At 34.7% G+C, this 13277-nt stretch overlaps 2 protein-coding genes and 1 long non-coding RNA gene across 3 annotated transcripts; all 3 read right to left on the bottom strand.

Moving 5' to 3' along the window:
• Positions 1-3194: 3194 nt before the first annotated feature.
• LOC124834151 (uncharacterized) lies at positions 3195-3752 on the bottom strand. Its single transcript, XR_007028463.2, has 3 exons — positions 3651-3752; positions 3420-3477; positions 3195-3334 (listed from the first exon to the last, which is right to left on the bottom strand). It is a non-coding gene; the product is annotated as an uncharacterized LOC124834151 (long non-coding RNA).
• Positions 3753-4520: 768 nt separating this feature from the next.
• Positions 4521-5916, bottom strand: LOC148191776 (uncharacterized). Its single transcript, XM_088099957.1, has 2 exons — positions 5734-5916; positions 4521-5117 (listed from the first exon to the last, which is right to left on the bottom strand). Exons 1-2 carry the CDS (start codon positions 5914-5916, stop codon positions 4521-4523), a joined length of 780 nt encoding a protein of 259 aa, XP_087956083.1.
• Positions 5917-7736: 1820 nt separating this feature from the next.
• LOC148191777 (uncharacterized) lies at positions 7737-9709 on the bottom strand. Its single transcript, XM_088099958.1, has 2 exons — positions 9629-9709; positions 7737-8480 (listed from the first exon to the last, which is right to left on the bottom strand). Exons 1-2 carry the CDS (start codon positions 9707-9709, stop codon positions 7737-7739), a joined length of 825 nt encoding a protein of 274 aa, XP_087956084.1.
• Positions 9710-13277: the final 3568 nt, after the last annotated feature.

Consider the following 13277-nt stretch of genomic DNA (forward strand, 5'->3'; position numbering starts at 1 on the left):
ACCTGAAAACTAGCAATATAGTGCTAGACAAAATTTTAGCCACATTAGTCTGCAAATTCCTACTCAAAGAATAGAAAACCTGCCGAGACCGCAATTTAAAACCATGCCAAGCAATAAAATTAAACCAAACAAAAATACCAAGTACTGAGATCACCTCATTTATATCACACTGCCTTTCAGCCTCAATGTATACAAAACCTTTCATATGAAGAACCACTCCAATTAAAGCCAAAACAGAAATATACCTTTTACCTACTTCTCCTACCTAAAGTTTCCATATACACATACTAACATGCAGCACTATAGAACCATAAAAAATATCACCAGAAATAGTTGAGTAACGAACTTGGAGGAAGTGATTGCTTCAACTTATCAGCCTTCTCAGAGTCAAACACACAGAGGGTGTATAGGTACTTGGAGCACCGAACCTTGAACTTTACCACATCTTTGCTCCTCTTGATTTTCACAGAGCGTGCATCCTTCCTCCTCGCAGTGAGGAGGAAGTCTTTAATCTCATGAATCTGCTTCGGCTGCACAAAACAAAGAAATTTATCACTAAATAATAGAAGAAAACATAAATAATTACCTGAGTAGAGGCATGTGGAGAATGAATTGTCTGATCTAAAGCTACAAGTGGACAAAGACCTAGCCAAGCCAGAGATTCTGACGATGCTGAGAACAAGGCCGCGACAGCGGCGCATCCCACGGCAGAGAGGCTGGACGGAGCCGAGCCAGTTGAAGGCGGAGAGCACGTGGCGGGAGACGAGGTCCGTGCGGCGAGAGACGAGGTGCGTGCGGCGGAGGAGGCTGAGGAAGAGTGCCATGACGGTGTCTGCGATCTCCTCGGCGCGTGAGGTGTCGACGTGGACGAGGCGAAGGCCGAGGTCAGCGGAAAGGGCGGAGTCGACGGCGTGGTCGCCGGAGTCGACGGTGTGGTCGCCAGAGCCGAGGAAGAGGATGAGGTGGTAGGAACGGAGGCGGCACTGGGCGGCGCGCGGGAGGTAGGCGAGGGAGTGCAGGAGGACCGCGGCAGCAGACTCGATCTTGCCTTCTGAGAGGATGGAATAAAGGTCGACTGTTGCTTGCTGTTTGGGTGGAGAAGTTGTAACGAAGACAAAATTTGGGAGAATGGGATACCCAAATTTTAATTTCATAAAGTCGAACCTTGTACCGACGGCTATATTCCTTCGGTAAAATCACTACACCAGTACCGAAGGTTAAAGTCCTTCAGTAATCACTGCAGCAATACCGATGGTCAAAAGCCTTCGATAAATCAATTTTACCGAAGGCCAAAAGGCCTTCGAAAATACACCTTCGGTAATTAATCATTTTCTTGTAGTGAGTTGTAACAAAATTACAATTAAAAAAGTTCTAATTGAATGCACATTTATTGTAATCGATTGCTAATAAATGTTAGTCAATTTTTTTTGAAAAATATGATTGTTATCACTGTTATGACTTTGCTTGAAAACAATTTTCAAATAATAACCGACTTAATTGAAAAGTTTTTCACTTCAAAACTCATCACAACACATTTAAAAAGATGTTTGCAAAGACACCAATTTTAATCGATTATACACTTAATGTAATCGATTAAAACTTGTTTTTTTGCTACAGTTTAAAACATAAGTTATCTGATGAACGTAATTGATTACAACATCACTATAATCAATTATTTCATATAGAGTTGCTTTGTGCTTGTGGTTTTATCACACAAAAACATTCAGTATGCATGCAGTAGATATAAACCAAATTTTGATCATAGAAGTATGCAGACGAAACAACATATCATCATATGTGTCAATCATAAAGAAACATTTACATACCAACATATGTATCAATCACAAATACACATTTTTGTTGTTATGAAAACATATATGTGTTGTTACAATCAATGTGTTGTCATCATAAAAAACAAAACACATCAGGGATTGGGTTTAGCACTTATATTGCTCTCCTATCAACATTTTTTTTACAATTTTAGAATTATTTTATAATTAAAAATCAATACTTTTTATTATTTCAAAGTTTCTTAGCCTTAATTAGTGAATAAACATAATTGTTATGCATAATAACGTAAGTCTATATGAGAAACAATATTTGGACTTGTCCATTTTATTACTTGTAATACAGTTGTCAATTTTGTAACACTGTTAATGAGCTCAAAGAGTTGAGATTATCTAGAGAAAAATATGTTTTTTTTATTTTGATTGGCAAAGTGCAATCCATCTCAATAAAAACTCGACCTTGCATTCGATGTTAAAGCATATGAAGGTCATGTCATTGGATACTATGTACATTACAAAGGAAGCAATTATCATTAAAGAAAATTCATATGGATTAGAATGATTCAGACATGATGACAAAGATTTTACTTGCAAGAACTTGCTACATTAAAGGAAAAAACTAGTTTTGTTAACATGACTCCAATTAATTGATGAGATGAAGATTTTGTTTGATGGGACCAATTTATTGGACCCTAGCTTAAAAGAATGCAACCATTTGCATCATGTTGTTTAGCTAGATACCCATCGAGACATTCTTGTGTCTTACTGGTGAAGATAATATTTTCTATTGATTCTTGAAGCTCTAAAAAAATTTATGATATACTTATTAACTATTATTTCTTGAATAGTTTTGACTGGACTTCCCTACAATGTTTCCTTCATATTAAAGTTTTCCACATTAAAAAAAAAGTTTGGTGTTAATTTCTTTCTTTTATTTGGTACATTCCATTACTTTACATTTTTTTATATAAGAAAAATTATGTAAATTTAACTTTCACATATTATTTTTAAATTTAACTTTATTACATTTTTTATGTAAATTTAACAAAGAACATAATCCAAGAGTTCTCTAAAGCCCCTTTTCGAAAGGACTTCAAGTGTAATTTTTACAGCGGAGGACCCCTTCAAGAAACCATAACACACCACAAGCTTCTCCACATTTGGCATGAGTTGCATAAATTCCAGAAATACATCGGACTCAATATGAAAGCACATAGTAACAACTTTTAACTTGTGAAAATGGTTTCCTTAATATTCTCCGTCCACAATCATCTTCAATTCATTTTTACCCACTGTCAGATGTTCTAAATTCGGTGTAATTAATTACCAAGAAAAGAATATGAATTTAATTATAAAGGAAGTAAAAGTAGAATTATTTATAGAGAATATCATTCTATACTTAAGTCTCATAACTAAAACATCACAGAAATATCCATTTAAAGAGAAATCAATAAGACATTAAATTAAACTAACTAAAATAAATTGCTTACATAATCAGTCATAATCATCATGTTATGCTGTGAAAAGCTGCTCTTATTAATCATCACCTGCATATGTATAGAGCAAATGATAGTATAACTCACCATAAAAAAAAGTAACAATTTCAGTAGCATTAGATAATATTTGATGTACCATATTCACTATCTGAGCTTTGGAGAACTGAAATGATGGCACCAGAAGCATCTGGAGCCTATTTAAAACAAAAGAATATGTACAAGTTAATTTTAAGAACGATGCAACTCAAAAATACATTACACTAAAAAAATGTCTGAAAATATTGTTATACAGGAACCTAGAATTCCTGGACAATATCATCTATCATTTTCTATGAAGAAAGATTAAGACACGTAAAAGTGTAGGTACCTCTTTTGCAGAAGTTTTGCGCACAGCAGAATTGAGATCACTTTCTTTCTGGGGTCTCTCATATTCTGAACAATACCGTTTTGTGGCATTATTTATTTTGTTGACTGCACTGAAAGTTTTCATAGAGCTGCACTTGATGACGTATACTTTCTAGATCAAGTTCTTCAAGCTTTGAAATCTGCACGTGCAAACAATAAATAAAAATATGAAACTAATTATTTACAAGAGTCAATCATATATTTAAAATTAGTACTCTACAAATATGAAATACTCATTATTTTTATTAGTCGTTTTTTTTTTTGCGAAAAAAAAACACACTTTACATACCTAATTCACATTACCTGACTTCAAGACTTGCAAAACCAAGTTAAGAATTGAGATTTATAATTTTATTTAGTTATCATATTAAAAATTTGTTGAACAGTTACACTGTGTTTGTGACGAGTAAATAAATAAATAAATAAAAATGGTTATTATGAATGATAAAATTTATAATTATTTTAAACAATGTTCTTTTTCCTTCTTCTTCATATTTATTATTTTTAGTGACAAATAATATATATATATATATAACCAAAGGGTTCTCAGAGGGTGCATTTTTTATATAGACCAGAACGTAACAATGTTCAATAAAAAATATATTAACGACGTACCTTTCTCATAAATTCCTTCTTGATAATAGAGTTGAGTCCTATTTCCAAAGTAGTGTTTGATCCTTCATGTTTAACTTCAGACAACTCTTACTTGCCTCCAGAGTACCTCCACATAAACTTACCATCTCGTCGCACTCTTTTATTGACAATTCCTCCAACAATGGAAAACTTAAACTCCCTTTGTAAAACCTTAGGAGATTATTCAGATATTTAAATTTCAAACAATTAGCTTTGGAAATGTTATTTCATTCTCGTCTGATTCCTCCCAATTTTTAGACACTATTTCTTCAATTGATTCACACATTTTTATCTCCATTCTTTGGAGTTTAGCCAAACTTTTGGCTGTTGAAGAAGTGAACAAAAATGACAAGCCATCGCAATTTTCAACTTTTAAATATATCAGATTCGAGAAAGACACTCTGCATGTTACCAAGGTTTTTAAACTGGAACAGCTAATCACTTCAAAGCTTTCTAGATTTCTGACAAAGAGCTCAGTCCATAAGTTTTCTAACCCAATGGAAACTAGCTCTTTAAGGGACTCCAAGCGTAATTCTTTCAATTGCAGAAGAATTTCACTATTATTAGGTCTTTGAAGGAAGAAAATCACCTTGAAGGAACTGTCACACACCTCAAGCTTCCCTACATTTGGCAATTGTTGTAGAAATCCATACTCCGGAACTACATCACACTTAATACCAAAGCACAAAGTAAGAACTTTTAACTTCTGTAAAAGGTTTCTCTGAAATTTCCCATCCACAATCATCTTCAATTCATTTTCACCCACTTTCAGATGTTCTAAGTTCGGTGTAATTAGCTACAAAGAGAAACAAATAGCGAAGTGGAAGCAGTTAGCAGAGTCATATGCATTGGTCTCTTTATATAAAATTGAACTCGTGAACTTTCATGCTAAAATAAGTCTGATAATTAGTGAAAAATTAAACAAATCAATATAAAATAAAAATAGGTGTGAACAAGTCAATTTGAAAGAAAAAACGTTTATTTACAAAAATGTAAAAAAGATGAATTACCCAGGCAAGGTATACCGTATGCACTTACAACAACTTCGAGTTTAAAATTTTAGATGAAAAATTTGATAAATGAGAGAAAGGTGGTTCTTCCGTGAAGAAAATAATGTAAAAAACTTTCGATGGTTGATAGGAGATTGTTATCAAGATTTAAGCAATATTTGATGCATGATAATTTCAATGGATGTAGAAGAATCTTTGTATACTACTATGATTCAACTTCGGCAAATGACAGTATCAATGACGTTACACTGAGAAATGTAACCTTAGGATTTGTTTGTTCTGGATCAGTTGGATTAGGCTATGTAACAATTTCAGCAGGATCTTCATTCCAAACAGTTTCAAGAGTTGGCAGCTTCAGTAAAACTAATTTATTGAGAGGAAAAGTGATTGTTTCTTGTGCACATTGAACATCAAATATGGTTTTGACAGAATAACAGTTTCGAACTTCCCATATGATAAAAGTTGGCATCCATCCACAACCAAGGTTTCCAAGTAAGTAAAACAGTCGGGGTTTTGCAGTGAGACACGCCATATCTCTTTTAGGTTTGTCCTATCTCTGAACTCAAGAATCCATCTCCTTCCCATCTTGCGAAATCAGCACATGTAAACGAATAAATAAAAATATGAAATTAATCTTTTCCACGATAACAAGAATTTAGATTTTTTTTAATATAGTTTTGCTAGAAACCACCAAATATAAACTAATATTTCAGACATGCACTGATCAATTTTAATAGTTTTTCTTTTCAAATTGCATTTTTGTTACAACATTCTATTCGCTACTTTGCAAACAAGGTAAAATTTGAGTTACATTTAAAAGTCTTTGTAATTTTCATAAAATTGAAAATTGAGTTATGTTTCACATCTTCACTTTCTAATTTTGAGTGAACCTATTGCTAATATGCAGTAAAAAAAAATTCAATAAATTTTAGAACGTTTTAAATGTCATTAGAAGTAACCTATTTTTATGTTGGTTTTATATTTTTAAATTAATTTTTCTTTTTTTCTTAAAACATTTAATACATTATCTTTTAACTTTTATATAAGGTATGATTTTATTATTTTTATTTTTTTACATTAGACAATGATAGATCGTTTTAAATATTTACCTAAATAAGATATAGTGGCCATAATAACAAGTAATTGTTGTTAAACCTTTGTATTTTAGAAATGAAATAGCTATGTTATATCTAAAAACTTCTCATTTCCTCTTTAGAATAAAAATATAACACAATTTAAAATTAAATAAAACAAACGTTTATTTAACAAGATTTTAAGACAAAATAAATGCAGCTTTTCTATAGTTAAATTATATAAGTTTTATATTTTTTATCTTTTATATAATATACTACAAAAAAATCTCTAAATAATAACCCATCTTAATGACTACAAATAATAAGTTATTATAATAACTAAAATAGTTAATAAACAAAATAATTATTGATAATTAAAATAGTTTCTAAATTGGTAAATTGATCATTATCATTAGTTACTAAAATTTTGACTTTCAACTAAATTGATCTTTAAACTAGTTACTAGACTAATTCCTTTAAAACATTTGTATAACTTTAAGAGTGGTATAAGTATAATTTCTCTAAAACATTTTAATAACATCACAATAGTCAAAACCTTATTAGTGATTTTTTACCTTATTTAAGAAAACAAAAATGATTAAACATAGAATTAGTCTCAATTTGAGTATTAGAATTTGTCTGCATACACTTCTCTGCAAATTTTTTAACATGAAACATATATTATTTTTATCTCTTCGTGACAAGTTTGACGACAAGGCACTATAGGTAAAGTCATAAATTTATAATATCAATATTGACCTATCCTAATTAAAAAGTTTTTTTTTTCTTTTGCTGATGGCTGTTAGCAAGTACTATACATAATTTCCATCATAAGTAACCATCGGACTTGGTCATCCAAAGGAGTTTTGATAAGGAATATTCTTTTACATATATGAAAGATTACATACAATAAATAATAGGAATGTTAAATATCTAAAGAAAACACGAGGTTTAAATAATCTAGATTTAGGTATAGACAATACGATGTAATTACTACTAATCATTCCAACAACATAAAATTATAACTGGTGAGAGAGAATTCTTAGATAAGAAAATATATTTTATACGTATATATTTTGCAACAACAACATTAGATAATTTTGATTTGTGAGTTGAATGTTTTGCAAGACTCATTTTGCATTTCTTTTTCAAATAAAAGGTTTGAAAAAGAGTAGATACACTTGATTAAACCTTTATTATAAATTTTATGTATGATTATTCTATATTTTTTTTGTTTGTTATCATAGAAAATGTTCCTTTTTTGGTACCAGAATGTTGAATAAATAAACACGTACCTTGCTCATAAATTCCTTAAACAGAGTAGAGCTAAGATCAATTTCCAATGGAAATGACTTCAGCCAACTTAATTGTCTTCAGAGTTCCTGGACATAAAGTTGCCATCTCGTCGCACTGTGTTATTGACAAGTCCTCCAACAATGGAAAACTTAAACTCCCTTTGTAAAGCCATAGGAGATTGTTCAGATATTTAAGATTCAAACAATTGAGCTTCGGAAATATTATTTCATCCTCATCATCTGATTCCTCCCCTTCTTTAGACGCTATTTCTTCAATTGATTCACACTCTTCTATCGCCATTCTTTGGAGTTTAGCCAAACTTTTGGCTGTTGAAGATGTGAACAAATATGACAAGCTATCGCAATTTTCAACTTTTAAATATATCAGATTCGAGAAAGACACTCTGCATGTTACCAAGTTTTCTAAACTGGAACACTTAAGGATTTCAAGGGTTTCTAGATTTCTGACAAAGGGCTGAGTCAAAGAGTTCTCTAACCCAATGGAAACCAACTTTTCGAGGGACTCCAAGTGTAATATTTTCAGCTGTAATAGAAGTCCACCATAATCTACATTATTAGGACTTTGACAGCAGAACATCTTCTTCAAGGAACCACCACATACCGCAAGCTTCTCTATATTGGGAAACTCTTCTAGAATTTCATACCCAAATGCATCCGAAAACAAGATAGTAAGAACTTTTAAGTTGGCTAAGAAGTTTCTCTTAAATTCTCCACGTAAAATCATCTCTACTCCCTTATTCCCCAGTGACAACCACTTTAACTGAGAAAAAGCACCAGCAAAGCAGGTTATGGCTATTAGTATTCCATCTCTTTTATATACAAGACAAATAAATAACCTTGAATGCTCGAATATTCCTGATAAGTAATAATCGGTGACAAATTAACTACGTGATGGTACAAGATTGTCTGTGAGCAGCCTTAGCTTTAGAAATGCAAAAGTAAAGGCTGAGGAAATCTTTACTTGCGCAACTTAAAAGTATAGGCCGAAATCATAAATAAGTATCCAATAAATAATTTTTCAAATTGTGATTGATGCATGTGTTCAATCACGTGTGTAAAATCAATGCACGCTTAGTCACATTATAAGATTGGCATGTCGGAATTCATTTTCATGTTTGTTACCCAACATAGATTGAGGGCTGGAGGCCAATGATGATATGTAATAATCACGGTCAGATTGTGATAATGTAGAGGACGAATTGATGATATTTGATCTGTAATTAATTGAACATACATTTGCTCGTAGAAATGTAAGAAAATACGACACTTGCAGCAAAGTGTAAGGCATATGCTGAATGATATCAACTTTGTCTTGTCAAGATAACATCTCATTTATGTAAAAGAAAGTGATTCTTTGACAGTACCATCACCACAATAAGGTAATATATACTTATAAAAAAAAAGGAAATTTTTGAATTTATAAAAAAAAAATTGAAAAATAAAATAATAATTATGAAGTGATTGTAAAAATTTACTGAGTGTCAAGGTATTATAATCCTTGTATAAAATATTTGATGTGTACATATGTTGTCTCCACTAATGTAATCAATGGTGTATGCAGTGTACCCGGTGGGCACCGAAAGAGGCCTAGTCCGGTAAGGAAGGTTGGCCGATTGGTTAGATAAGGAGCGTGGTTAATCGGTTAAAACTGAGAGTGGGTGGAGGCAAATAATAGACGAATAAAGAGCATTAAAGGTCAATCAATGCAGTGAAAAATGAAACATGGGATGTTAATGGTCAGAGAACGAACAATAGGAAATAAAATATACGAAATGAATATGGCATTAATTAGCAGCTAACGGTTGTCGTTAGGAATCAACTTTATAAATATCTGATGGGTGCTTAGGTAAAGGTACTTTTTGATCTAAATAATTACAGCGTTGAGACTTTTCAAACTAAAAAACTAACTTGAGCGTCGGAGTGTTTTCCTACAGGAGACGACCGATCGGTATAGTGGAGTTGATATCTTAAAGGGGATCGTGGTGGCATCGCAGCGGGAAGAAGGAAGCGCAGCCTCGGACCTACTTACAGAAACCCAAGTGAGACCGCAATGGCAGAGGAGCTTCAGTTACAGGTGCTACAAGAAATGCAAAGGCAGATGCAGGACTTGAGGGCAGAGATGGCAGCAATAAGGGCGGATCGGGGTAACGGGGCGGGGAGACAGTCGGTGCAGTCGGTGAATAATGAGGTCGCCAATCCAGAGAATAGAGGGGAGAGTAATCGTCCCACACGTGAAAATGGGACGCGGGAGGTAACTAATGCCTCAAGACGTAATACGCAGGGTGGAGGGCGAAACATGGAGAATCAAGCGGGGCAGAACATGGGGAATCAGGCAGGGCACAATGTGGAGAATCACCAGGGGCGAAATGTGGGAAACCGGCCGGGATACAATGTGGAGAATCCAATACCCATGAATAATGCGGTCCATGAAGACTATTTAGCGCTTGTAGAACGTCTTGATCAAGCCGAGGGGCTTCATCCTTTTACCGCAACGGTGATGAGGGCGCCCATGCATGAAAATAAATTGCTCCCAATAATGGAAAAGTATGAAGCGATAACCGATCCTGAAAAGCATCTTAGGTCTTTTGTTGATGTTATCGCGATTTATTCTTTAGATGATTCGGTTTGGTGCAGAGTATTCTCGTTGTCTTTGAAGGATGAGGCGTTGGATTGGTTTCATTCATTGCAACCTGAGACGGCCGACAGGTTCGCAACGCTAAGATATTTATTCAATCAACAATATGCATCCAACAGAACGCAGGGATTAACGTACCTTGCTTTAGTCCGGATGAGGCAAGGGAGAGAAGAAACGCTTAAGGCGTTTATGGACCGCTTTAATCAAACCGTGCGTCAAATAAGAAATGTGGATCAGAAGTTAATCATAGGTGCCCCGACAATGATGCTAAGACCGAGACCTTTCGTGGACTTTCTTTATGCAGAGGAACTCCAGACATTGGCCGAGCTGCGGATAAGGCAACAATGTTTATTTGAATTGAGGAGGGGCGTGCTTTCCAACAAGCACAAAGAGAAGAAGTGCTTCTGCAGGCCAGATCAAACCGTGGGAGGAAGGATGGAGGGCGAATGTTGAGGAGAAATGAGGGAGCAAGCGAGCAAAGGCACAGAGACCTTCCTAGGGTGCCTCAGTATGTTCATTATACGCCTTTGAATGCACCAAGGGCGAGGGTAATGGAAGAAGCGTTAAGGGCTGATTTGCTAGCCTTGGCGCAATCCCTCACTCCTAGGAGGATGATGGGTGGAAGCATTGTCAATATCATCAGAACTTGGGACACACCATGGAAGACTGTATCACACTGAAAGATAAATTGGAAAGTTTAGTACAGGCAGGGCACTTGAGAAAATATGTACAAGATAAGGGACAAAGATCCTCGGGAGGATCTGAACGTCCATCTAAGAGGAGTAATCATCCTAGGAAGGATGATTGGTCAAAGAAGAATCAGAGAAACCGAAGTAGGAGGAGAGAACGACCCTTACGGGATGTAATCAACACTATTTTGGGAGGATTCGCTAGTGGGGGACCTTCGGCATCAACGCGAAAACGACACTTGAGAAGCCTGCATAGTGTTCACTGTGTGGAGGTGACAAAAAGGTCAATGCCAAGGATAAACCTTTTCGGACGAGGATTTTCATGCTCCTGACCCTAATCAAGACGACCCGATGGTTATAACGGCGGTGATTGCTCGGTATAGTGTGGGTAAAGTTTTGGTTGACCAAGGATGTTCGGCCAACATATTGTACTGGAAAACTTTTCAACAGATGGACATTTCAGAGGACATGATCATGTCATTCCATGAACAAATATAAGGATTTGCAGGGGAAAAAGTAGATACGAGAGGTTATGTTGATCTGAGAATGTGTTTGGGGACGGAGAATAACGCCAAGGAGTTGAGAGTTCGATTCTTGATGGTGGAAGCTAACACATCATATAATGTTTTACTGGTCGACCGTGTTTGAATGCCTTCGGGGCCATTGTGTCTACTCCAAATTTGACGTTGAAGTATCCATCTGACAATGGGAAAGTTTGGGTTGTTAGGACGGATCAAAAGGTGGCTCGAGAATGCTATGTGGCAGGGTTAAAAGTTAAACCCTAGATTTCAACTAAGAAGGTAGAAAGGTCGGAAGTGGCTATGGCGGAGCTAGACTCAAGGGTGAATATAGAAGATCGGATGCAACCGTTGGGGGAGGTGCAACCTTTCATTCTGGGGACAACGGGGGACCAGACTACTACCATTGGTAGAAGTCTTACTGAGGAACAGAGTCGAGAGGTTGGTCGAGTTTTGAGGGCAAATAAGGATTTATTCGGATGGACGGCAGCTGACATGCCAGGGATTCATCCTAGTATAATTTCTCACAAGCTATCTTTGTTTACAAATGCACGGCCGGTCGCCCAGAAGAGGAGGAGGTTGGGATTAGAAAAAAGAAGAGCGGTGGACGAGGAGGCCCGGAAGCTAATGGAGTCAGGTTTTATTCATGAGGTAAAGTACACAACTTGGCTGGCCAATGTGGTGATGGTGAAGAAATCCAACAGAAAATGGAGAATGTGCACCGATTTCACAGATTTGAACAAAGCGGGCCCAAAGGATGCATACCCGCTCCCCAACATTGATGGTCTGGTTGATGGAGCCTCGGGGTATTAAGTGCTTAGTTTTTTGGATGCGTATTCGGGATATAACCAAATTCCCATGTATCATCCGGATCGTGAGAAGACAACATTTATAACTGAACGATCTAATTATTGTTACGATGTGATGCCATTTGGTTTGAAGAACGCGAGGGCCACATACCAGCGACTTATGGACAAAAAGTTTCAAAATTATGAGGACTAAAAACTATCAAAATTTTGAATATGGACTAAAATCAAATTCGTGTGATACTTAAGGAACGAAAAACATATTTAACCCTTTAAAAAATTATAAAAAGACATAATATCTCCTTGGAAGCTTTGGCAGCTTTGGCAAAAGGTCCCAAAGAATTCAATTTTGGATTCTTATTATATAAGTTGTACAAGGTGGGACTACGTGACTTTCCCAACAAAGCGTAAAGTAAAAATATATCACTCACTGACTAAATATAAAGAGAGGATAATGTTTAATCAATAAAAATTCAAATTAACATGTACTAAAATCAAATCTATCAATCTTAATTATATTAAAAGTTATAAAGGCGTATAAAAAAAGATATTAATTAAGTTGACAACAGATAAAGTTTCGCAAATGTAAAGACTATGCATACTTATCTGGTTTTTAAGAACAATCTACGAAATTAAAATTTTGTAGTTTGTATTTAAAGGATTTATGTTGAAAGAATTTAAAATTTTTAAAAGAATATTATAACTTTATAAGATTTGAAATAAGTTCATGGATTTTAAAAAAACTTTCAAAAGTAAATAATATTAAAAAGACTGAAATGGTTTGAACAAAAATGAAAAACCAAGACAAAAATTTTCAACCTTTTAATAGTTTTAATTTCATGTTTTAGTTCTCTACGCATTATCTTTTTTTTCACCTTTCCTATTGATTTTGAGTACTAAGAACAAATT

The sequence above is a fragment of the Vigna umbellata genome, chromosome 10, assembly GCF_029865625.1.
Source record: "Vigna umbellata cultivar VRB3 chromosome 10, Vumbellata_1.0, whole genome shotgun sequence".
Classification (NCBI taxonomy): Eukaryota; Viridiplantae; Streptophyta; class Magnoliopsida; order Fabales; family Fabaceae; genus Vigna; species Vigna umbellata.